General features: G+C 44.9%; 1 protein-coding gene across 6 annotated transcripts in view; it reads left to right on the top strand.

The window, feature by feature from the left end:
* The window catches only part of LOC127002527 (uncharacterized), a 119043-nt gene extending 94856 nt beyond the window's left edge, over positions 1-24187 (top strand). For 2 of the 6 annotated variants that reach the window (XM_050868594.1, XM_050868597.1), the window contains one exon: positions 23476-23777. In XM_050868594.1, coding sequence (XP_050724551.1) covers positions 23476-23705 — 230 coding nt within the window. In that variant the 3' untranslated portion in view covers positions 23706-23777. Of the gene's footprint in view, positions 1-17635; positions 17788-19252; positions 19378-23475; positions 23778-23943 lie in introns of those variants that run through there. The other 4 variants (XM_050868595.1, XM_050868593.1, XM_050868592.1 and 1 more) reach the window with 4 other exon arrangements.
* The last annotated feature ends 524 nt before the right edge of the window (positions 24188-24711 follow it).

Here is a 24711-nt window from a genome sequence, read left to right as displayed (position 1 = left end):
CCGAACAAGACACAGCTCATTTAGAGGCGTTCCTGAAAGTTGCACACTATTCCGAAATTAAGCCAACCTTAGTCCAGCTTCTGGAGCATTATCGGGGGGCGCTTGCTCTACCAGGCGAGCCGCTTGGAGTTACGCAGTGTGCTGAACACCGCATTAAGTTAAAACCCAATACAAATCCTGTATATATCAATGCGTACAAGCTCCCCCACAGTCAGAGGGAGGTGGTGCAACAACTTATCTCTGAAATGTTAGAACAAGGTGTCATCAAAGAATCGAATTCCCCGTGGAATTCGCCCTTGTTCCTGGTTCCAAAGAAAGACGGCTCTTATCGTCCTGTGATTGATTTCCGGCGTGTGAACACCGCGACCGTGGATGATCATTTTCCGATTCAAGTTCTTAGAGATCTTCTGATGTGTCTCGGTAGAGGAAATAAAGTCTTTACGAGTCTTGATCTGGTCAGTGGCTACTGGCAACTGCCCATGGCCCCCGAGTCACGTGAAATAATGGCTTTCAGCACGCCTCATGGCCACTATGAGTGGACGAGGATGCCGTTCGGGCTCAAAGGAGCTCCCTTGACTTTCCAAAGGACAATGAACAGTATTTTTGGTGACTTGCTGGGCAACTCTGTCTATGTGTATTTAGACGACATCATCATAGCAAGTAAAGACGTGCATGCACACATGGAAACACTAAAAGCAGTCCTACACAGACTTCAAGAGGTCGGATTAAAGCTCAAAATCACCAAATGTGAATTTTTAAAGCCTCGGATCAAGTTATTGGGGCATGTCGTGGACGAATTCGGCATCCATACAGTGGACGACAAAATAAAGGCTATTGCCGAGTTCCCTCAGCCAACGTCTGCGGACAAGGTACGGTCTTTCTTGGGTGTCGCAGGTTATTACAGGCCTTTCATTAAGGACTTCGCAGCTCGCGCGAGTCCCCTAACCCATCTTTTAAAGAAAGACGTACCATTTCAGTGGCTCCCAGCTCAACAAACGAGTTTTGAGGATTTAAAGAAAGCGCTTACACGGGCTCCGGTCCTTGTCTTTCCGGATTTCAAGGACCCCTTTCAGCTTTGTACCGACGCTTCGGCTAGTGGAGTAGGAGCCGCGCTGATGCAAACAGATATGTCCGGCAAAAAGCATGTGATAGCGTTCGCCAGTCGAGTACTTACAGCCCGGAAAAGAACTATTCTGTTACCCACCTAGAGGCTCTTGCCATTGTGTGGGCTCTGAAGCATTTTCGTGACATTGTGATGGGGTACAAAATTGTGGTGTTTACGGACCACGCGGCCATAACTGATCTTTTCAAGGGAAAAACCTACACGGTCGTCTGGCAAGATGGTTCTTAACGATCCAAGCATACAATCCGGAGATAAAATATATCACCGGGAAAACAAATGTGGTCGCAGATGCCTTATCTCGGAATGTTCCGATAGGCGCGATTACCACCCCAGAGGTCATCCACAACTTCACTTCACCTGAGCTACACACTGCTCAGCGTGACCACCCTGTGTGGAAGAGGTTAATTTACGCCCTCGAGTCGGGAGACGAATCAAACCTTCCTGAATTGCCAGTTCCCTTTTCACAATTCTTCCTGTCAGAGGACAACCTCCTTTGTAGGTCATGGCCAACCAAACCGGTACCTATAGACCAACTGGTCATCCCAGACATATACGTCCCCGTGACGCTTAAGCTGGTCCATAACACACCCATTGCGGGTCACCCAGGAAGAGACAAGACGCTATCTGTCACCAGACGAAAATTCTACTGGCCCACATTACGGGTTGATGTAGAAAAACATGTCGCACATTGCGTCGTTTGTGGTAAGCACAAAGGGGTCCGTCAAAGGGCCAGCACCTATGTTGCAATACCCAGTACCAGAGGCGCCATGGGATGTTGTTAATATAGACTTACTACAGCTCCCCCAGAGCCAACATGGCTCGCGCTACTTATTGATGTGCGTCGACCAGTTCTCTAGGTTTCTAGTTCTAGCGCCTCTCAAGGACAAAACAGCCACACGCGTGGCCCATGCCCTCGTGACTCACGTGTTGTGTCCACATTCGTCTCCTCGAATTCTTCTGAGTGACAATGGCACCGAGTTTAGGAACTCAGTATTGAGCGAAATATGCGCTCAGTTTAACATCACGCAATCCTTCATCACAGCTTACCACCCAGCTGCTAATGGGTTGGCGGAGAGGGCTAATAGGAAAATCTTACAGGTCCTCAGGCCTATCGTGAACGATCTCCACGATAATTGGGAGGATTGGCTATCGCATATAGCCGCTTCCATAAATACGTCGGTAAACGACTCTACGGGGAAGTCTCCCTACTACATCTTGTATGGGGTGGAGAAACGTCTTCCGTACGACTTCCTAACAACCCCACAGCAACCTCTCTACAACATTGATAGGTACGCACAACAGCAGATGCATATGTTTTCCAAGATACACTCAGAAGTTAGGTGTACGTTAAAAGCTACGAAGGTTGAAATGATGTCAAAACAACACAAACAGGCCGTCCAGGTGAATTTCAAAGAGGGTGACACAGTCATGATTAAGCAAGCGGAAAGGAGTTCGAAACTGGGGGCTAAATTTGTGGGTCCTTACCGAGTTGTTCGGAATGTCTGGGGAAATCGGTTCGAGGTTCTCGAGTCGAATAGTGGAGTCAGTCTATAAGTTCGCAGTGATCGTCTGAAAGTAATTCCCTCACCTTTGGACCTTGATATTGGTACTTCCCCCTCAGAGTCAAATGTTCAACAAGATAATCCCAACACCCATAGCTATAACTTGAGACCACGGGTTTAAATACTTCATTCCCACCACTTTCAGATCATGATGTTGCGTTTTCTGACCATCTTGTTGTCCCTCGGCTCCCTGCTTGCAACAACACCCATCCACCTGAAGCCTGGTGCCCTCACGGCACACATAGGAGAGGTCTTCCTCATAGAAGATGTGCTCCTCGTAAAATATCCATATACTTCCTTGACCAACACCACGGACACAATCAGGATAGTCTCAGAAAAACTCCTCGGCATGGCAGACGCCATCCGGGCTACCAAGACTAGGGAATCTAAGGCACCTTCTAGTACCAACTCTCTGACTCTTTTTCAACTACTGGAGGATAGGATTCTGTTCTTACGGGGAAAGGTTGATGAGGTAAACATGGATTATAGTTCTCACGCAGTTCACTCTCGGGTAAAGAGGGGGTTGCTCAACATCGTTGGGTCCGCCTCAAAGTTCCTCTTCGGTACGGCAACCGACGGGGACGTTCGCGATTTGCGGGACCACTACGCTCATGTACTTTCCTTTGCTGCTCGAAATCGCAGGGTGATCAACGCCAATTGTAGGAAACTTGCGCAATTGCATACTAACATTGCGGTACTGCTAGAGCAGACAAATCAGATGGTAGAGGTTATCAACATAGTTGTCAAACAGATCGACCAGGTGAATCAGTTTCTCCTCCTAGATCAGGCCTTGCATGTATTGGAAAACGTCATTAACTCCGTCGCAACGGCAAATCAGCAGGTTATTAGCAACGTGGTTGACGCAGCGCACGGTAGAGTCCCACCTGCCTTGTTCCCTCTACACGATTTGAGAACGACTGTCCAGATCGGGTATCAAAATTATAGCCTAACACCTTTATTCACCCCGGACATGAGTCAATATTTTTACCCCTTGATTGAGTCCAGCCTCACCCCTGATGCCATAATCATTCATGTTCCATTTCAGACGGCGGACGTGTTTGAGGCACACGAAATTGTCCCGTTTCCCTTTTTCAGCAAAGGACAGTGTGTTAGCCCTGGACACGTCCCCGTCTCTTGTTCTAATCGCGAAGGATTTCGCTCTGTATTCAACGGGTAGCTACTCACTCTTGCAGTATTGCAAGGAGACGGTCTTCAGGCGATTCTATTGCTCTGCGTCTCTCTTTGCCTTCCTCCCAGTTCGGTGAGGGGTATGCGAGATCGCCCTCACACGAGTGAACGCGTCTGACGCTCTTTCGCTGTGCCCTTACAAGCAGCTAACACCAACGCCTGTTTTCCATAAGAACTTTCAGGGTCTGCATTATTTTATTTCCTCAGTCCTTCTATTTTTCGGTCATCTGCCCGGAGGGTACCACTTATCAACGGGTTACTGGTCACTATGCCATAGCGGAAGCATGCTATATCCGCTCCACTAACATAACAACGTACCCGTCCCGGATTCGTCTGGTTTTCACGGCCAATATTTCCCATCGAGTGTTTCCTCTACGGTCTCTCGATGACATTCATTTCTCCAGCATCTCGTATGTGACTAATTCCCTTAATTCATTGTCTTTCGCGAACAAAACAGAGTTTGCGGAAACCCTGGAGGAAACGCTGCCTGATTATTTGCATCTTCCCTACCTGTACCCTGGATTTTTGTACCAATGTTTCTGATGTTCGTCAGTCTCGTCGTCATGTGCTACCTTATTAGGAGAAACTCTGTCCTGCACGATTATTTGGTTGTGCAGACACGGCGACTGGATGCAGGGAGGCCACTGGCAAGGTAGTTTTTCCTTTTCTCAGACAAGTCAGGGGACAGAAACCTGGCTGCTCCTATACTTAACATTGTACTGTGTTTCACTACTGTATTTTTTTTTTAGGAGCTAGATCAACGTTTCATTGTCTGTAACTATGCCAGTTGATAGTTTCTTATACATGTGTCCTTATATTTATCTTTTGAGAGGTTTCTTATGTTTCATGTCACACACGTTGTGGTTTCCCTCTCCCTATTTATATTATAATTCCACATCTGTTCTTACATAGCCAGTGTTTTAATGTAATTGTGTCATAGGCAGTCTGCTTGACAAACTCCCACTATGTATGTTCATGGTACCTAGACTGCTATTTCGATTTTTATATATCGCGAGGTCGCGATCACTGGTAGGTGACCGAGCAGTGTTATAGTAGGATATCAATGTATTATTATTATTTAATATCACCACGAATTAGGCATACAATTGTCAATGGAAAAAACCCACGACAGATAGATCACGCCACCTTATAGGAATGTCGTCCGTCAGTGTTTACCGTCTCAGTTTTGTTTACTTAGCACTCCGATGGTGCGTGGAGGTCACCTTGACATACGTGACCAATTGTAACAATTATTTTCCAACCTGTAACTCGCCACTCCTTCACGAGAGTCCGACTGACACACAACGACAGTCGCTCTCGCTCCGTCGCTTCTTGTACATAAAGGCTACGAATATAATTCGCCTTAAGGAAGCTGAAGTCTTAATCAACACCCTTTAAACGCCCCCCGACAAGCCCGTTACATGATTCCAACCTTCAGGGCTCAACCGTACGAGGAACGACTCAAGCGACTCAATCTCTTTACATTGGAGAAAAGACGCCTACGAGGGGATATGATTCAAGTCTTCAAGTATCTAAAAAAGTTCAATAACGTCGATTACTCCAAATTCTTTGAACTGCAAACCAACTCAAGAACTAGAAATAACGGTTTACCCATTCAGTTGAGTCGATGTAACACAGACATTGGAAGGATTTTCTTTTCAAACCGAGTCATCCGCCACTGGAACAATCTTCCCTCAGAAGTAGTAAATGCGAATACCATCAACTTCTTCAAATATAGAATCGACCGTCATTTCGCTGCGTCGGGAGTAAACTGAATAACGAGGGGCTTCCATCTGCTCCTCAATATCGAGGTGCTTTCATCTGCTCACCAAGCCCCAAGTGGCGGTCGAGCAGATTAAATCACCCAAGCGGTGTTGTTCGTCATATGCACTTTAAGGAAAAATTCTGAATAAAATGAAAAAGGGAAGAACCTACAATTGAAGGAACACCTCGGGAATGGGCATGGCTTCACTTATATTACTGAAGACAAACTTATTTGAAAACCCTTCCCTTTGCAATCTTGAAACTGCTTGTTTCGAGGGTAGAGCCAAGATTATAGAAGTAAATGGTGGTTTTACAGCACATGTCGGCCCTAATTTTGACCCGAGCTCTGCCTGCGGGTGAGGAAGCTAGAGTGATGTGGCCTTGAAAAGGGGGGTAGGTTATCTCCCCCGCGCGTCGTGCGGCTGTGTCAGATACCTCTGTAATACGAGTATGGGAAAGTGGGGTAAGATGAACCGTAGGGTAAGATGAACCACCCCTTGCGATCACGTGATCACAGATTGCATCAAGCTCTAATGCTGCACAACCAAACCAGTAGTCACCACGTGTCTCTGGTAGCAGCGATACGTTCCTGTGGAGAGTCTGTCAGTTTTTACAGCAAAAAATGTTTCTTCCATTGAAAAGTAAAATATTGGAAGCCGAGAATATCGTCAATTACTCTGGTATGTATTAGTCTTACTTTTGTTGCAAATTGCTGGTGATTAGTTTAGTATTTGATAATTCTTCTGTCCATGTTTTCGATGGTAACGGTTTGTATTAACATATTTACAAACGATTCATTCAAAATGGCCACGGAGGGGTAAGATGAACCTTTAAGTTTGGGGACAGATGAACCATCAGTTCATCTTACCCATCATGTGTGAATGATTATTTTTAATTCTCATTGTAATCTATTTGATATCAGATGCCGCGAAAGTACATCAGAAAAACGGGCCGGGCCCCTGTACCCTTCGATGTGATGAAAAGGGCCTCCGCTGCATTCGACGATGGAAAAAAGAAGAAAGAAAGAAAAGAAAAGGGCCACAAAAATGCTGACTGATACGCCAGTCCGGGATGAAGTAGCAGCAGAGAGAGAAGAAAAATAGGCCACCAAGGCGAATAAAGAAATTGTGAAGAATTTGTTTGGTAAGAGACAGAAGTCAGCATCTATAATGCCACTTCGGATGATGATAGTGAGGACGATGCATGCGATACCATGGATTCACTTACACAAGACTCTGATGACGATATATCCGATGACGAGTTAATGGAAGGCGGTTTCGTGGTAGTGAACATTCATAGCATGAAGGGAACCACACAAAGATATGTCGCAAGAGTCGACGTAATCGACGGTGATGAAATCGAGGGAGTTTTCATGAAGAGAATCCCGGGACACAGGCCCATTGAAAGCAAATAGGCCTTCATAATCGACCACAATGATGAAGCATCATTCGATAAAAAAGATATTTCGGTGACACTACCAGCTCCGAAAAACTTGTCTGGTAGTCTGCGAAAGTCGAACCAGTTTGTGTTCCCATGTGACTTGGGAAGATTCAATCTCTCGTAGGCCTGTTGATGGACAATAGTGCATTTTGCTAAATTTTCAAAAGGATGTATATGTACTATTGATACATAAAAAAAATGTGTAATATCCTCTTTTTTTAAAGGCTTTAAAAAGGTGAAAGCCTTATCAGGAGAATATCAATTTTGTTTATGGTTAAAGGTAAATGACAGCTGCTCAAATGAACACTGACAGAGACAGGGTCACGTTACCAGGGAAGACCCCAGGTCGAAAAATCTAAAAAGTGGTTCATCTTACCCCACTTTACCCTAACTAGGAGCTCCGAGACAAAAAATATATTCAGTCCTCAGTCACACACACACACACACACACACACACACACACACACACACACACACACACACACGTACAGGGTAATTCAAGCAAACATATCTAAATTGAAAATGACCGTATCTCGCTTATTTCCAAAGTCAAGTTTTTTATTAACAATCGGCAGCGGACGGGAAAAAAAATTGATAACCCGACGGGCCTGACGTGTGGGGTGGAGAGAGAGAGAGAGAGAGAGAGAGAGAGAGAGAGAGAGAGAGAGAGAGAGAGAGAGAGAGAGAGAGAGAGAGAGAGAGCAAATCATCCGTCTACTGACCTGTATGTCCTCACTAAACTGAGGGAAATCACGAAGGGTAGGTATAATAATTTATGAAGAGTAACGAGCCTCCATTATGGGAGGTAAGGGTTGCATATGACTTGCGCTACACTGTCGTGCCATCCTGACAAGATGTTGCATCACTTCCACTGTACCCCTCCACTAGTGGTGGCAGCGCTCCACACGTAGGCACGAAGCAAGCACTTAACGTGCATGAGTAAATCTTGTGTTTACACTTGTAATATTTGCTTTGTTTTGTGTATGCAGCTCAGCGTTTAAGGAAGTAATTGTTTTGAATCCTCGTAATCTTCATTTTCAAGAAAATAAAAATGTATAAGAAATGCATTGTAATTCTCAGACAACGACGTTGTTTGTTAACGCGCATCGGATCCGGGGACGAGTAGGTTTCATTGCTTGTTTCTCCAACAGAAGTTTAGTCATCTATAGGCGATGGAAAGTTTTCAAATTCCGCCATAATCAACTTTACTTTTTAACTCTTAGCGGGTGATATTTTCTCAAATAGTCTCCAAAGCAAATACCCTTCACTCATCGTTAATCAAGTCATACTGAGTATACTATTCTGAGTAGACCTCGGGTAACCTTGTCCCAGGGAATCTACCCCAACGGCCGGTGGCAACACTGCAGGGTGGCGCACGGCTGCCTGAGGTGACGGAGCTCACATATGAGGAGTCCGGCGGTAGTGGCGCATGCCCTGTTATAAGTGTAACCATCACGTACCCTTTGAGGCTCCTAAATACTCTTCCGAACGCATGTGACCAGTTGTTGTGTCGCGTGTAACCTAGACTGACGCAGCGACGGAGGGGCAGCCTGAGGGACCGAACACCGATTCCTGGTAAGTACTTCCGTGGGTTGCCTCGTAGCAGCACAAGAGGTTTGTACTGATGTTTCTGGAATAAGAAAGTGAAAGGATTGTATCACCTACAAGAGTACTTCCTTCCGTGTATAGTTATGTGAGCTCGTAAATTCCACCGTCGGTTACGACAGAAACGGCAAATCGTGTATACTGCCCCTTTTCACCCCCCCACCCCCACCCCCTTTTCGTTGCTTTTTTACATAGCTCAAATGGCAATTAGCACTACCCCAGCTACCATCCCCTCCCTGTCTTTGGCTTTACAGTGCCTAAAGTCAGGGATCTCCATGACCAATAACCCAGGAAAACTACTGTTGTACAATCGTGGTACACAAGTGTTGACACACTGTCCACTGAGTTTCGTTCACCGGCCCCGACTTTAAAATATATACACCGCATGGAAAGAGGCTAATGTTCAGATATGTCACCACATATACACTCTCCATAATTTATTATATATGAATTTGTCAGTTGTGCACACTGATAACAAGTTTGTAATTTGTGGAGGAAAATGTCTCTTTTTACATTTCGTTCAAATTTAGTCAAGGACAGCTAAAGTTGTTTACAAGGCTATTATGCATTTGAATAAATGTTGTATTCATTCCTGCAAAGTCCTCCCTAAGAAAATACGAAGAAAACATTGATAACTTGCACAAATATTCTGATATGATCTAAAAATATATAATGATGAAACCATTTAACTCTCGCTTGATAATGTTATGTAATGACGTCATCGACCATGCCAGCCGGCGCATTTAAGAAACTAGTAGGCTATTGTGAATTGAATTACAAAGCTATTATTTTGCATTTAAGAATACTAAGCGATTCGTTTGCATTTATGAAACTAAGCCATTACTTTGCATTTACGAATACTAAGTTATTATTATGCATTTAAGAAAACTGCTATTATTTTGCAGTAACTTTTTTTGGTCAATTTACGGTTTCACCCAACCAACGATTTTCTCACGTGGTTCATGTTTTTCTAGTGATAGATGTAGAGAATTCCGTGATTTTGTTCCTCATTTCCGTCGGAAATGTCTACTTTTCGAGTTATGCCTCTTTTCAAGTTATGCCTATCCCCTTCCCTAAACGATCTTGGGGGACCTGTGGGAACACGGGGTTTTTGGGTGGGGGAGCATGAAATCGACTAATATGCATTTCAAATGAGGTCGAGAAATCAACAGAATCGCATTAGAACACCAGTGAAAAGGCATAGCCTACATTTGTTTTAGTTGGAGCGGGGAAGCGGCCATTGTGATGTAAGCAGTGTTGCCAACGATCCGCTATGGGTGAACATCCCATCCTGATCTGCGCATGCGCGGACTTTGTTTACATACACAGGGCGGATTATTTTCGGCACGGTACCGTGTCTTTTCTCGCTTACTTATTGTGATCTGTCCCACCCGAGTTTATATTTGTTTTTTTATGAAAGTAAATGATGACGTATGTTTTGAATTTGGAAAATGCGTGAAATATGAAAGTTGATTCCTGCACCTCTTGTATGTCAGCAAATGTGATAAATGAGATAACCTGCACCCCTTGTATGTCGGTAAATGTGATAAATAAGATAACCTGCACCACTTGTAGGGGGAGGTGGGGCAAAATGGCATGGGTGGGTAATATGGACCACCCCGTTTTCTGTGTTTTTAGCTTCATCCAGCTATTGATAATGATATGGACTTACTCCTCGGCTCATTAGTCAGCTGTGACATCGGGGCAAGTTTGGACGCCGTCGTTTGTTTGTGTGTGAAAAATCCCAGAATATTTTATCACCAGCTGATCTATTGGTAAGGGTCTGATAAAATCGTGTTTATAGGAGTACTGTGACTCATAATTTCATATGTTATTGCATGATTCTTTGGTATTACTCTGTGCATGAGTCTGACTACTGAAACATTTTTCTGCACCGCCATTGTTCCGCTGAGATTGTTGTTAACATTTTCATTGCCCTTGGGGCAAAACGGCCCACTTAACAATAATAATTATTTTTTGCTGCTAACTAACTCACAACTTCAGTGAACAAAGATAAGGACAAAGTGTTCTCTGTTTCTTTTATATGAATATTAATTTTATGTTCAGGAAGGTAATGTCACTTTTCGTTTGTGAGTTCATGTTGTTCATGCTATTGAGCAAAATAACAATTATTTTTGTAATGCATTAAGAACTTTTATGTTGAGAAAGGTAATTTCACTTTAACTTGTGAGTAGTTTCATGAGAGTTCATTGGTGTTCATGCTATTGAGCCACAGATCATTTATTTTTGTAATGGAATAAGAACTTGATGTTCAGGAAGGTAATATCACTTTTCATTTGGAATTCATTGTTGTTCATGCTACTGAGCCTAAGAGCAATTGTTTTCTAATGGAATAAGAACTAGATTATTTTAGTTTTGTTAAGTAATCTTTCTAATGTGATTATCTGTCAAAACGTATGTTTGGCATGTTACCAAGCATTTCCATTTGAGGTCCATTTTGCCCCATAAGTGAGGTCCGTTTTGCCCCGACCGTTGTACAAAATGGTCCACTTGTGGCTATTTTATTTTTTTAATTCATGAGTAAAGGATCCAAAGTAGTTCTTCCAAAGAGAGTTTATTTTGTTTAATGATGAATAAAGATTGCAAAAACACCACTTATCTCTGAATATACTACAAAATTGATGCAAAATCTGGAGTGAAACCTTAAGGGTGCCGTTTTGCCCCACCTTCCCCTGTGTCGGTAAATGTGATAAGTGAGATAACCTGCACCCCTTGTACGTCGGTAAATGTGATTGGTGAGATAACCTGCACCCCCTGTACGTCGGTAAATGTGATAAATGTGATAACCTATACCCCTTGTATGTCGGTAAATGTAATAAATGTAATAACCTATACCCCTTGTATGTCGGTAAATGTAATAAATGTAATAACCTATACCCCTTGTATGTCGGTAAATGTAATAAATGTGATAACCTATACCCCTTGTATGTCGGTAAATGTGATAAATGTGATAACCCTTGAATGTCATCCTGGAATTTGGCCATTCTCTCATAAAAACTAGCATGCTGTATTGCCGCCATCTTGCCTGGACAAACTAATATCAACACTCTGTGATAGTAAACATTGGGTTCTGCGCATGCGCAGATCAGGATCGGATAGACTAAAATACATTGATGAGATTTATCGCCACGCCGGGCTGCCCACAACATTTCCTCCCGTCACTCCAGAAACACAGGTGAGGACCGCGAACTTGTTTTCCACTGGAATACCTCAGATTTGCTACACTTTTTTGTGCTGTCTGTAGCGCCGGTAGGGTTTTTTGAGGGGCGTTATAGACGGCCCCAGGCTGTTAGTGGCGCAAGCTAATTTTATTTATGGTGGCTGGCGTGATGTATGACTTGCTTGGCCCATGATGCCTCCCGGTGCTCCTCTTGACCGAAGTTGCTGAAGTTAAGGTTGATTGAAGATCCGGACAGCATGCCAAGTGCCTTCCCACCCCTCAACTTAACCACAGCCTCTTTGACCTCAACCAGAGAGGATGAACTTTCGTCAATGGGTGGGTCAGCATCCACCACTTGTAACCCAGCAACTGGAAGCTGCCGACGTGGAGAGTCCACCATGTACAGCTGCTCAAAGTTCTCAGCCCAACGTGCCCTCTGCCCATTCACGTAAGACACGAGGCAGCCGTCAGCTGTTCGGATAGTGCTCACCTAATAAGAGGGAGACTTGGAGCGGAGCATCTTCACGGCTCGATAAGCAGGTCGGGGGTCATTCGCATTTAAATGGCCCTCGACTTCCTCAGCGAGACTCCTGACATACCTCTCCTTGTCTCTCCTCAGGAGAGCTCTAGTCCTACGCGACAGAGCCCTGTATTGGTCCCGCTTCCCAGCAAGTCTGGCAGCGCGACTCTCCTCAATATTATCCAACGTCTCCACCGAGGCAAAGGCACTCCTAGATCTCGGGCGCTCTCCAGTGCACTCCTCGGCATCTTGCAGAGTCTTACGTTTGAAGGTATTCCACAGTTCTACAGGGTCTTCCAGGGTGCTGAGCACATCGAACCGATTTGAGACCGTCACTGCATACTCCTGAGCACATGCCAGGTCCTTCAGCCTCTCGAGATGGAACACAGTAGTGTTGCATCTCGAGATTCTTTTTGACCTAACATGAAGCTTGAGTGTTGCAACAACAAGCCTATGGTCAGTTGCAAAGAACGCAGCACTCCGGTAAACCCTGCAGTTCTGAAGGATCCTCCAACGAGTATTTACGAGAATGTGGTCGATCTCCTTAGCTACACCTCCGGCATCGCTATATAAGTCCAGCGGTGCAGCTCTGGTCTCTGGTACCAGGAACCCGCAATTCTCAACTTTCTGGATTTTGCAAAATTCAGGAGGAGAGAGCTGTTGATGTTCCTGGTACATTTGCGGAAACGAGTTCCTCTTCCTGTTCCTGTGGTAAGCCTTCCCTCCAACCGGCAACGTCGCAGTAGTGCTACTCAAGCGTTGTTGTGAATAAACGATGTTCGTCGTGTTCGGCTGTGAGTAGCGGAGAGGTTCACTGCTATTCAGTAAGTGTAAGGGAGGCTTTATCCATAATTAAGAGGTGGAAATAAATGTAGCATGTGTATGTAACACATGTTAAACCACTACAAAATAATAACACCAGAGAGAAGACGAGGCGTATTATCAAGAGTCGAGACTTTGATGTTCCGCTCCTTCATCAGCATTCACGTGTAAACGTGTGCACACACACTCTCTCTCTCTCTCTCTCTCTCTCTCTCTCTCTCTCTCTCTCTCTCTCTCTCTCTCTCTCTCTCTCGATGGAAATCCGATATAATTTTCTCACTTTCTAAGAAATCCGGCCACCTGTTATTAACCAGTCTCTCACATACCTTCGCAACCACACTAGTGAGTGATACCGGTCTGTAATTTAATGGGTCCGCTCTCTTGCCTCCCTTAAAAATCGGTACCGTACTATGTTTGCTCTCTTCCAATCTTGTGGTACCTTTTCTTCACTCAGAGAGGCACTCATTATGGAGTGCAGGTTCTCTGCAAGTTGATCACTACATTCTTTCAAGATCCACCCTGATACTCCATCCGGCCCCGTCGCCTTTCTTACATCCAATTTGTTCAAACTTTCTTTGACCTCCTGCACCGTTAACTGAATCTCTTGCATAACCTTTCCTTTTTCTTGGCCCGGGGGTTGTACAAATTCTTCTTTTGTGAACATTCTATGGAAGCTGTTATTCATCACCTCTGCCATCTTTGCTGGGGCCTCATATGTGGTTTCATCCATTTTCAGTTTATCGATTTTTTTCTCTATTCTTTAATTGGCGTTCACTCGTCTCTTCTTGCGATCTCTTCTCATTTAAATCACGAACCTCACCTCTAAAGGCGGCTTTACACCTGGCAATTCGCAGCTGGCAATACAGGCGCGGCAGCATTTTTGGTCTGGGTCTAGGAGCTCTTCTCGCGGCAAGTTCTCTGCAGCTGAGCGTGTCCGTCTTGTATTGCCGACTGGCGGCCAGGTAAACAACATGTCGGCGCCAATAAAACAAGAAATGACAGATGCAGATAACAATATTTGGAGCCGGGAGGCCGAGGTGGCATTGCTAGAGGAAGTGAGACAGCATCGACACTTGTGGGACCCACAAGATAAGCTCTACAAGAAGCAGAGTCTGCGCAAAACAACTTTTGATGGAGTGGCAGCAACATTGCCGGAAATGTTTATCTCTTTGCGAGATATCGAAGGAGGTATAAGGAACGGTTATTTTCGTGTATTATATAATCACACTATGTAATGCCTGGGAGTTGGGATGGCATGTTCCTCCCTTCTCCTTTGTTGTTAAATGCAACAATAAACAATCAGTCAATCAATCAATACTACTTATGATAAAACTCGTTTACTAAAGTATTTCTACAATATTAGGCTGACGGGCCAAACTCATTGTGGTTTTAAGATATGGTAGTAGCCTTTTGGGGTGTTGGGGTGAATTCATGCCCTTGCATTTACTAGCAGTTTACGTCTTGATGCTCCCGGCGGGTCCTCCCACGTGTGAAGGTACTTTCTCCCGAGAGCACCCAGACGGTCTAGCCGCTAGATCGTCGCGGCTGTATTGCCGGCCAGGAATTGCCACGTGTAAAGTGTGTGTGTGTGTGTGTGTGTGTGTGTGTGTGTGTGTGTAATTCACCACGACCTGATCACGAGTTGGACTCGTAATCGCCAGCAGCAGGTACCCTCCCAACATGAGCAAGTGCTCTTTATCGTCGATCTATGGGTACTGCCAGGACCTCACACACCACACACCCCATCCCCTTTGCTCAAGGGGGGATAGTAACCACTCCTAGTCAACGGAAAGAATCCGGCCTGAGCGGGCTCGAACCGTCGCCCTGTCAGACCGTGAAGCCTGGGTGTGTGTGTGTGTGTGTGTGTGTGCGTGAGAGAGAGAGAGAGAGAGAGAGAGAGAGAGAGAGAGAGAGAGAGAGAGAGAGAGCAACTTCAGCTGGCCGTGCAATAAGCCGGAGAGCCTTACTGCACCCACACCTCACTATCACCTGCCATCCTCGTCCATGTAGCTATCCAGTCTACTCTTAAACCAAGCTATCGTCGATGCACTATGTGATTGCTTAGTCTATTCCATTCCAGAGAGAGAGAGAGAGAGAGAGAGAGAGAGAGAGAGAGAGAGAGAGAGAGAGAGAGAGAGAGGGGCGGGCCACACCTGTCATTGAGGTGGGCGGAGCTTGAGAGCCAGCCGTCAAATCAGCGAGGAGTGCGGCGCAGGGCTAGAAAACCGTACCTACCTTCGTAAATATATAAAGGATGTATAAAGGAATTGTAATGTACTGTAGTCATGCCCTGCCTGTGATTCTCCCGTCTCTTCCTTGCTGCAGGATAATGTCTGAGGGCGGCAGTCGGGGCGACGTGGCAATGAGGGCGAACGAGAACGTCCACAGGTCGGGGATCACGCCGGAGGAGATGGCGGCCGGCTACGACGAGTGGTCCGAGAACTACGAGGAGATGGTGAGAGAGAGAGAGAGAGAGAGAGAGAGAGAGAGAGAGAGAGAGAGAGAGAGAGAGAGAGAGAGATTTACATAAATTTACATAGAAAATCAGACCACACAGACCCCATGGTCCAGACTAGGTGGTCTGTCCTTAAACCTAAGTGATTTTACATTAATCAGATGGCTCCAAAACATTGCTTTTCTTCTCTAGTTAATATTAAGTTCAAGGAAGTGACGGTCGAGCTTGTTTTTAAAGGAGTCAATCGTGTTACACTGGACCACTGATGGTGGGAGCTTATTCCATTCTCGCACTACAACGTTGGTGAAGAAAAATTTGGTGCAGTCTGAATTTACTTGTCTACATTTGAGTTTTGTGCCATTGTTCCTCGTTCGCAAAGTGTCATCGATCATAAACAATCTTGTTGTCTACATTCGTGAAACCATTAAGTATTTTAAAACATTCGATCAGTTTTCCTCGGAGGCGACGTTTCTCAAGAGAGAACATGTTAAGGCTGGGTTCTAGCAGTATCATTACCATTATAATCTATAAGCGTCCAGTTCCATAATTTGATGATAAATCGTAATGTGTAATATATGGTTTTGAAATTTCATCTTTCTTTAAACTTTCTATCAAGAGAAAAATGTCTTTTTTTATTATTTTCATATTTTTAGTAATTTTTTAAAAATGCTCTTTATCTATTTTTTTCAAAAAATATGCAAAAATATTTAACTTAAAAAAAGACATTTTTCTCTTGATAGAAAGTTTAAAGAAAGATGAAATTTCAAAACCATATATTACACATTACGATTTATCATCAAATTATGGAACTGGACGCTTATACATTATAATGGTAATGATACTGCTAGAACCCGGTGGAAAGCCTTTCTTCGTAAGATTTGTTGCGCAAGGAAGGGATCATTTTTGTTGCTCGACGCTGAACACCTAGTTTAGCAATGTCCTTTGCATGGTGGGGAGACCAAAACTGTACCGCATATTCCAAGTGGGGTCTGACTAAACTATTGTAGAGCGGAAGTATTACATCTTTATTCTTGAATAAAAAGTTTCTTTTAATGAAGCCCAACATTCTGTTCGCTTTATTTGCTGCATCGATGCATTGATGTGAGAATTTGAGGTTTGACGCGATTTTAATCCCCAGGTCTTTAACGCACTGAACGCTTGTGAGTTTAACGCCGTGTATTTCGTAATCGAACTTCTTATTTTTTGTTCCAACTTGAAGGACCTGGCACTTGTCTACGTTAAAGGGCATCTCCCATTTATCCGACCAAGCTGAAATTTTGTGCAAATCCTCTTGGAGGCTTTGCCTGTCTTCGTCAGTAAGAACCGAGTTTCCAATCTTTGTGTCGTCTGCAAATTTACCAATGCGATTATTGAGTCCAACATCCACGTCGTTGATGTAAATAATGAAGAGCACTGGGCCAAGAACCGAGCCCTGAGGGACGCCACTAGTGACCGGCGCCCACTCTGAGTTAAATCCGTCAATCACAACTCTTTGTTGTCTGTCGCTCAACCAATTCGCGATCCATTTTTTTACTTGACCGTCAATGCCTATTTGCTTTAATTTATAAAGTAATTTATGATGTGGGACTTTATCAAACGCTACAAAGTCTGTAAGCGGTTGTTTAGGCTGAAGGCCTTACTGAAAAAGTCGCCCTCTGCCCAAGTCCGTGGTAGAACTCCTGAAATCAAAATGTTAGGGGATTTAGACTTATACTGCTGGATGAGCCTACGGTACTTCTCCAGGAGTTCTTCAGACCGGGTCGTGGTGCGAGAGAGAGAGAGAGAGAGAGAGAGAGAGAGAGAGAGAGAGAGAGAGAGAGAGAGATGCCTTCAGTACCAAGTGCCTACGCAGAATCATGGGGTATCGCTGGAATGATTTTGCGTTATACCGGCGACTACTCCGTGAGGTTCGGGAGTGAAGTGATGCGGCCCCTGGGGTACGCACCTGTAATCACCCGCTTCCCCGTCCCCTTAGATGATCTGGAAAGGCGGGTACCGTGGCCCCGCCATCACGCTGGAGGAGGCGCTGCGTTGGGTACCCCCGGAGCGGCGAGCCAAGGCCAGGGTGCTGGACGTGGCCGCCGGGACGGGCTGCGTGGGCCGCGAACTCCACCGGGAAGGCTTCAGGTGGGTGCCGCAGGGCCGCAGACAGGGGGATGTCCGGTCAGCATACTTAAATATCCTCCAGTCCACTGCCTTCTGCCTGCCAGTGCCTCAGCCTCAACACGAGTCCAACGCCAAGAGATGAAGACGATGTGTTGGAAATTACAGCAGCTTGTGTAGAGGCAGGGCCGCTGGGTGGGAACTGGGAGCGGGTAGGAGCGGCATTACTATAGTCCATCGACTCTAACTTAAAATTGAGCCCTGTGGCTTGGCCCGGGGAAACCCCCATTGTTTACAGATCTAGCGATGACCTGCGCATGACGTTTTGTCTCACTGTTAGTCTGTACGTTATCTATTTATGGAATTTACATACATTCATAATACGACTGCGTGGTGTTATGAATGGCTTGGGATTAGAGGGATTGATTGATTGATTGATTTAGAGTTTCTTTAATGGCGCATAATAATCTAAGGGTGATAAATATTATTAGGAAGATAGTTTTGAAATGGTCCATTCAGATATAGCACTAGTTTAAAATATAATAAAATGTTTATTAAAAATGCATAAGTGAAATACAAATAACTTTCTATGAAGAGACCCTACAAGAGATGGAGGATGCCCATCTCCTGCAGATACCCTATGACGTCATGTCCAGGGGTGAGCGCCTTTTCTCCCAGCATTAGGGAAAGGGAAACATTCTCATGTACATCACAACACCGGGAGAGGTACTGCTCTCGCAGATCGGGCCGACAGTTCAAGCCAACTATGAGTATCGTCTGAGCTCAAATAAGCCTCGGAGGGTACTTAAATACTTCGATCATCGGTTCCCAAACCGAAACAGAATCAACTTATTCACTGCCTGAAGACTAACCATATTTACCATGAAAGGAATAACAATAGTGAAGTGTTTCCTTTCATGAAATAATAACTAATTGTTCTTGCTGAATTACAATTAAAGAGCAAGGATTATTTAATTTAACCGATGGAAGCAGAGAGGAAAGCCACGCCATCTGGCGAGATAAATTCAAAATATCGCTTCAGACCCACGTGGTTGGTTTTCTCTCACTCCACCACCGGCCTTCACAAAGTAAAGACCAAGGCACCGCAGCCCACCCATTAACTCGGACGCAGTGTGCCTTCTGTTACCTGACTCGAGGGATACTACACCCGGCAACGAGACTTCAGAGACAACAGTATCTTTTGAAACCCGCTTCTCAGCTAAGTGCCCCCAGCAGTTATTTGAGACAGATAGATTTTTAGTACACGGATCCGGTAGGATTATTATTTGTTCGGCTGTCTGGAGTTGCTTGTTGGATACCTTCACCACCTAATAGCTGGTAAGCACTTGTTTCTTTGGGATTGTCTGACGGGTGTGTTATTCACTTTGCGAGTGACCTAACTGTTGGGTAGGGTAAATTTACTGATTCCCAACAACTACTACTAATGCTATAACTTCTACTTCTAATACTGCTACTACAACTACTACAGCCACTCCCACAGGCACATAGACGCTGTGGACCCGTCGGAGGGCATGATGAAGCAACGGGAGACTGGCATCTATACCAACGACTTCCTGGAGTTTATCGGCAGCGGACACTCCACCGTGCCCAAAGGTATTAGTGATTTGTTTTTTTACATCAAAGGACACGGCTCAAGTTCAACAAGAGTACAAAAAAAAAAAAGTCCGCTACTCGCCGCTCCCATAAAAGATTAAAGTAAAGAGTAGCCAAAAGAGAGGTCAATTTCGAGTGGAGAGGTGTCTTGATACACTCTTCTTGAAATAAGTCAAGTCATAGGCAGGAGGAAATACAGACGAAGGAAGGTTGTTCCAGAATTTACCTCTTGCATAAGGGTTTTGGATAGTATAGGGATGAGCATGAGTAGAAAGTCGTGTGCAGCGGGGCTGCGGGAGGGAGGGAGGCTGCAGTAAGCATGTTCAGAAGAGCAGTCATCATGAATATATCGATAGAAGATAGAAAAAGAGGCAACATAGCGGCGGAATTTAAGAGGTAGAAGGTTGTCAGTAAGAGGAGGAGAGCTGATGAGACGAAGACCCTTAGACTCCACTCTGTCCAGGAGAGCTGTGTGAGTGGAATTATTGTTATTGTTTCATATTTAAAGATTAATATACGTATTTTTCTTATACATCTCTCTCTCTCTCTCTCTCTCTCTCTCTCTCTCTCTCTCTCTCTCTCTCTCTCTCTCTCTCTCTCTCTCAGACACAAACGACCTGGTGGTCACCTCGGGTGGTATGGGCGAAGGTCATATCCCACTCAGTGGCCTCGACGACCTGGTGCGCGTCGCAAAGAACGGTGAGCGAGCGTGCGTGCGTGCGTGCGTGAGCGCGATAATGTTTTTACAAAAAAGGAGACAGCTCAATGGCGCCAAAAAAGGAAACAATAATATAAAAAAAAGCCCGCTACTTGCTGCTCCTGATAAAAAAAAATCAAAAGAGGTGGCCGAAAGAGGGGTCAATTTCGGGAGGAGAGGTGTCCTGATACTCTCCTCTTGAAAGAGTTCAAGTCGTAGGCCGGAGGAAATACCGATGAAGGAAGATTGTTCCAGAGTTTACCAGCGTGAGTGATGAAAGAGTGAAGATGCTGGTTAAATATTGCATAAGGGGTTTGGACAGTATGGGATGAGCATGAGTAGAAAGTCGTGTGCAGGGGGCCGCGGGAGGGAGGGAGGCAAGTTAGAAGAGCAGTCAGCGTGAAAATAGCGATAGAAGATCAAAAGAGTCCACATCGCGACGGAATTTAAGAGATAGAAAACTATAAGTTGGAAGAGGAGAGGTGATGAGACACGTGAGATGCATACTCCATACGAGGGCGGACAAGGCCCTGTATAGATAGCAACTGTGCGGGGAGAAGAACTGGAGGAGACGATACAGAACGCCCAACCTCGAGGAAGCTGAATTAGCGTGAGTGGAGATATGAAGTTTCAGTTGAGATTTTGAGTTAAGAATAGACCGAGGATATTTAGTGTTGAAGAAGGTGACAGCTGAGTGTTGTTGAAGAATAGGGATAGGAGTTTGGAAGATTGTGTCGAGTTGATAGGTGGAGAAATTGAGTTTTGAGGCATTGAAGGACACAAGGTTTCTTTTACCACAATCGAAATGATAGACTCCAGTCTGGAGTCGTGTACTTCCTGTTGGGATGGCCTTCTATTGAAAGAAGTTGAATAATGCAGAGTGGAGTCGTCGGCGTATGAGTGGACAGGAAAGTTTGTTATTGAAAGAAGATCATTGATGAATAACAAGAAGAGAGTGGGTGATAGGACAGAGCCCTGTGGAACGCCACTGTTGATAGGTTTAGGGAAGAACAGTGACCGTCTACCACCGCAGAGATACAACTGCCGGAAAGGAAACTGAAAATAAAGGAACAGAGAGGGATATAATCCAAAAGAGGGTAGTTTAGTAAGCAAAGTCTTGTGCCAGAGACTCTATCGTAGGCTTTCGATATGGCTAAGAGAGGATGACCAAGAGTTAGTTAAGAGAGCAAGAAGATCGCCTGTAGAACGCCCATTGTGGAACCCATACTGGCGATCAGATAGAAGGTTAGAAGAAAGGTGCTTTTGAATCATCCGGTTAAGGATTGATTCAAAAGCTTTAGATAGACAGGAAAGTAAAGCTATAGGGCGGTAGTTTTAGGGATTGGAACGGTCACCCTTCTTAGGCACAGGCTGTACAAAGGCATACTTCCAGCAGGAAGGGAAGGCAGATGTTGATAGGCAAAGACGAAAGAGTTTGACCAGGCAGGGTGTCAGCACGGAAGCATAGATTTTAAGGACAATAGGAGGCACTCCATCAGGTCCATAAGCCTTCTGAGAGTTGATGCCAGAGAGGGCATAGAAAACATCATTTGGAAGAATCTTAATAACGGGCATAAAGGAGTCAGAGGGGGGATGAGTAGGAGGAATATGCCCAAAATCGTCCAGGGTTGAGTTTTTACAGAAAGTTTGAACGAAGAGTTCAGCCTTAGAGACAGATGAGACGGCAGTGCTGCCGTCAGGGTTAAGGAGAGAAGGGAAAGAGGAAGAAGTGAAATTGAAGGAGATATTTTTGGCTAGATGCCAGAAGTCACGGGAAGAATTAGAAGAAGCAAGGTGTTGACATTTTCTATTGATAAAAGAAGTTTTGGTAAGTCGGATAATATATATGGCACGATTCCGGGCTGACATATAAAGGTCATAGTTAGCGTTGTGAGATGCCTCTCTATCTTTAACAGCACGAGAACAAGCATGATTCAACCAAGGCTTTTTAGCATGAGGAGTAGAGAAAGAACGTGGAATGTGTGCCTCCATTCCAGAGACAATCACCTCTGAGATGCACTGGGCACACACAGAGGGGTCTCTCTTCTGGAGGCAGTAATCATCAGATCGTCCCACCGAGCTGAAGCAAAATGCCAGAAGCATCGCCTCTTCGGTGGGTCCAGAGGATGTACAGGAACGATAGGACAGGAAACAGAAATAAGGTTATGATCGGAGGAGCCCAACGGAGAGAACAGTTTGACAGTAAGTAAAATGATTAGAGGTAAGGAAGAGGTCTAGAATGTTGGGCCTCTCTCCAAGACGGTCGGGAATACGTGTAGGGTGCTGAACCAACTGCTCTAGGTCGTTGAGGAGAGCAAAGTTGTAGGCTTGTTCACCAGGCTGGTGTGTGAAAGAGGATGAAAGCCAAAGCTGGTGGTGAACATTGAAATCTCCCATGATGGAGATTTCAGCGAAGGGAGAGTGAGTCAAGATGTGCTCCACTTTAGAATTCAAATATTCAAAGAATTTTACATAGTTATAGAGTTAGGTGATAGATAAACAGCACATATATATTTAGTAATAGAATGAAAATGAAGTCTTAGCCAGATGGTGGAAAATTCAGAAGAGTCAAGGTCGTGGGCACGAGAGCAAGTGATGTCGTTGCGCACGTAGGCGCAGCATCCACCTTTGGATTGAAATTTAGGATAGAGATAGTAGGAGGGAACAAAGTAGAGGTTGCTGTCAGCAGCCTCAGAAACCTGTGTTTCGGTGAGGAAGAGAAGGTGAGGTTTAGAGGAGGAGAGATGGTGTTCCACAGAATGAAAATTAAAACGAAGACCGCGAATGTTGCAAAAAATTGATAAGGAGGAGGTTCGAAGAGTTATCAGGACACCTCTCAAGTCGGCAGCCAGAATGGGAGTCCTCCCTGGGGGAAATTATGGTCCCCCCCCTCCCCCCAGGCGGGGACTCCGAGGCATTATTATTTTTCGCCATTTATAATTTTGAATTTTGGGAAAAGGTGTGTGTGTTGTGTGAATATAGTGTGGTGTAGAAAGAGAGAGGAACTGTCTTTAGAGAGCATGCTGAACTGCTCTCTGGTGTTGATGAGACATAAGGGAAACGGTTAGTAAGGACATGGGATGGGTCTTTGAAGGGCTTCAGCATCCTCCTCGCTTCTCATATATCCTCACCGGGAGTAGGTCACGCCCGCTCGGTAGGTGTCTTCCTACCTACTCCTACTATAGGATCGCTAAACAGTTCATGGTAATCCCAGCAACTTTTACTAGAGGCTTTTCAAACAGGCGAACTTAGGCGCCGTTTAGGATGGGAAAGAGCCTACATAGAGACTTCAGATTTGCATGGAATAAACCTTGAGGCGGTCTTCCTAAGGTGGGCAAGACGACGCGCCCCCTAGCGTATGCCCCAATGATTAACTTATTTCCTCCTCTCCGTTACTCCAGGAGGCTTCGTGATCATCGTGATGCGCCATGAGCACCTACAGACCGTGCCTTCCTACAAGGACAAGCTGGAGCCTTACATGGACCAGCTGGAGGCGGACGGGAAGTGGAAGAAGGTAGGGAGCACCGTTGCCAGATTATCGTACTCAGAGCATAGTATTTACCGTTTTTTGACACCTAACTATTGCCAAGAAACATCAGGAATTAACTATTTTAACGACAGATATAAATGAATTTAGTTATTGAGCCCCAGGAGACGGTTTTGGGGTCGGAAGTTGGTAAATATAAGAGACTGAGTACAACTATCTGGCAACGTTGGTACAAGAAAACATTTTACTTTAATCAAGGTTTCTGTCTGGCGGGGCTGTTCACTGTATGGGCGCCTGTCACGACACTGGTATAAGGAGATGGTCAGGAGCTGGCCAGCGGGAGAAGGTCATGTATTTGAAATGATGGTCATAATTCCTTCAGGTGGAGCGGCGCACCGTCCCAAACTATTTCTGTGACAAGGAGGGTACTCGTCTTCGTCTTCCGCATCACTAAGCCTGAGTGAGGAGGAAGAGGAGGGAAGGGAAAGGAGAGAGATGAGGAGGAAGAGTTATAGTTGTGCTGTGCCAAGGCCGTCTCTGTGTTGCAGCCTTGGCTTTCGTCGCGGCACCCGAGACTGAGGTGTGAATTATCGAGGTCTGGCAACCTGGTGTCATGGCGTCTACGATGTTATATGATAGTTTACGCATAGGACACATTTGTCAGTATTAATCATATTATTGAAATTGTCGTAAAAATCTCTTTTAGTTTATAAGACTGAGGCTGCAGAATGCTTAACCTCAGACCTTGCTATCATCTCCAATTGGGATAAAAGGAATGTCTGGTCTGGGTCTTGGGGTCTTGGTGATGTACAGGCATGTATATATATAATAAACGGGTGTTTAATTCCCCTCAGGATCATGTTATTCTTTGTTTGTTTTTCAAGTTAATTTAAGTGATTACTCTTCCTAATTTTAAATGTGTCTGCTGTTCCTAATTTATAATGTGTCAGCTGTTCCTAATGTATAATGCGTCTGCTGTTCCTAATCTTAAAAGCGATTGCTGTTCCTAATTTTAAAAGCGTCTGCTGTTCCTAATTTTAAAAGCGTCTACGTGGCGCAATGCAGAGGAAGTTAACTTATTTAATCTGAAAGTAAAGTGAAATGATCATAAAGTAAAGTTAAGTAACAGAGTAGTGAAGTATATGTGGCA

The sequence above is a fragment of the Eriocheir sinensis genome, chromosome 23 (genome assembly GCF_024679095.1).
Source record: "Eriocheir sinensis breed Jianghai 21 chromosome 23, ASM2467909v1, whole genome shotgun sequence".
NCBI lineage: Eukaryota > Metazoa > Arthropoda > Malacostraca > Decapoda > Varunidae > Eriocheir > Eriocheir sinensis.
The sequence above is the reverse complement of the archived record's forward strand: the minus strand, read 5'-3'. Positions and strand labels throughout refer to the sequence as shown.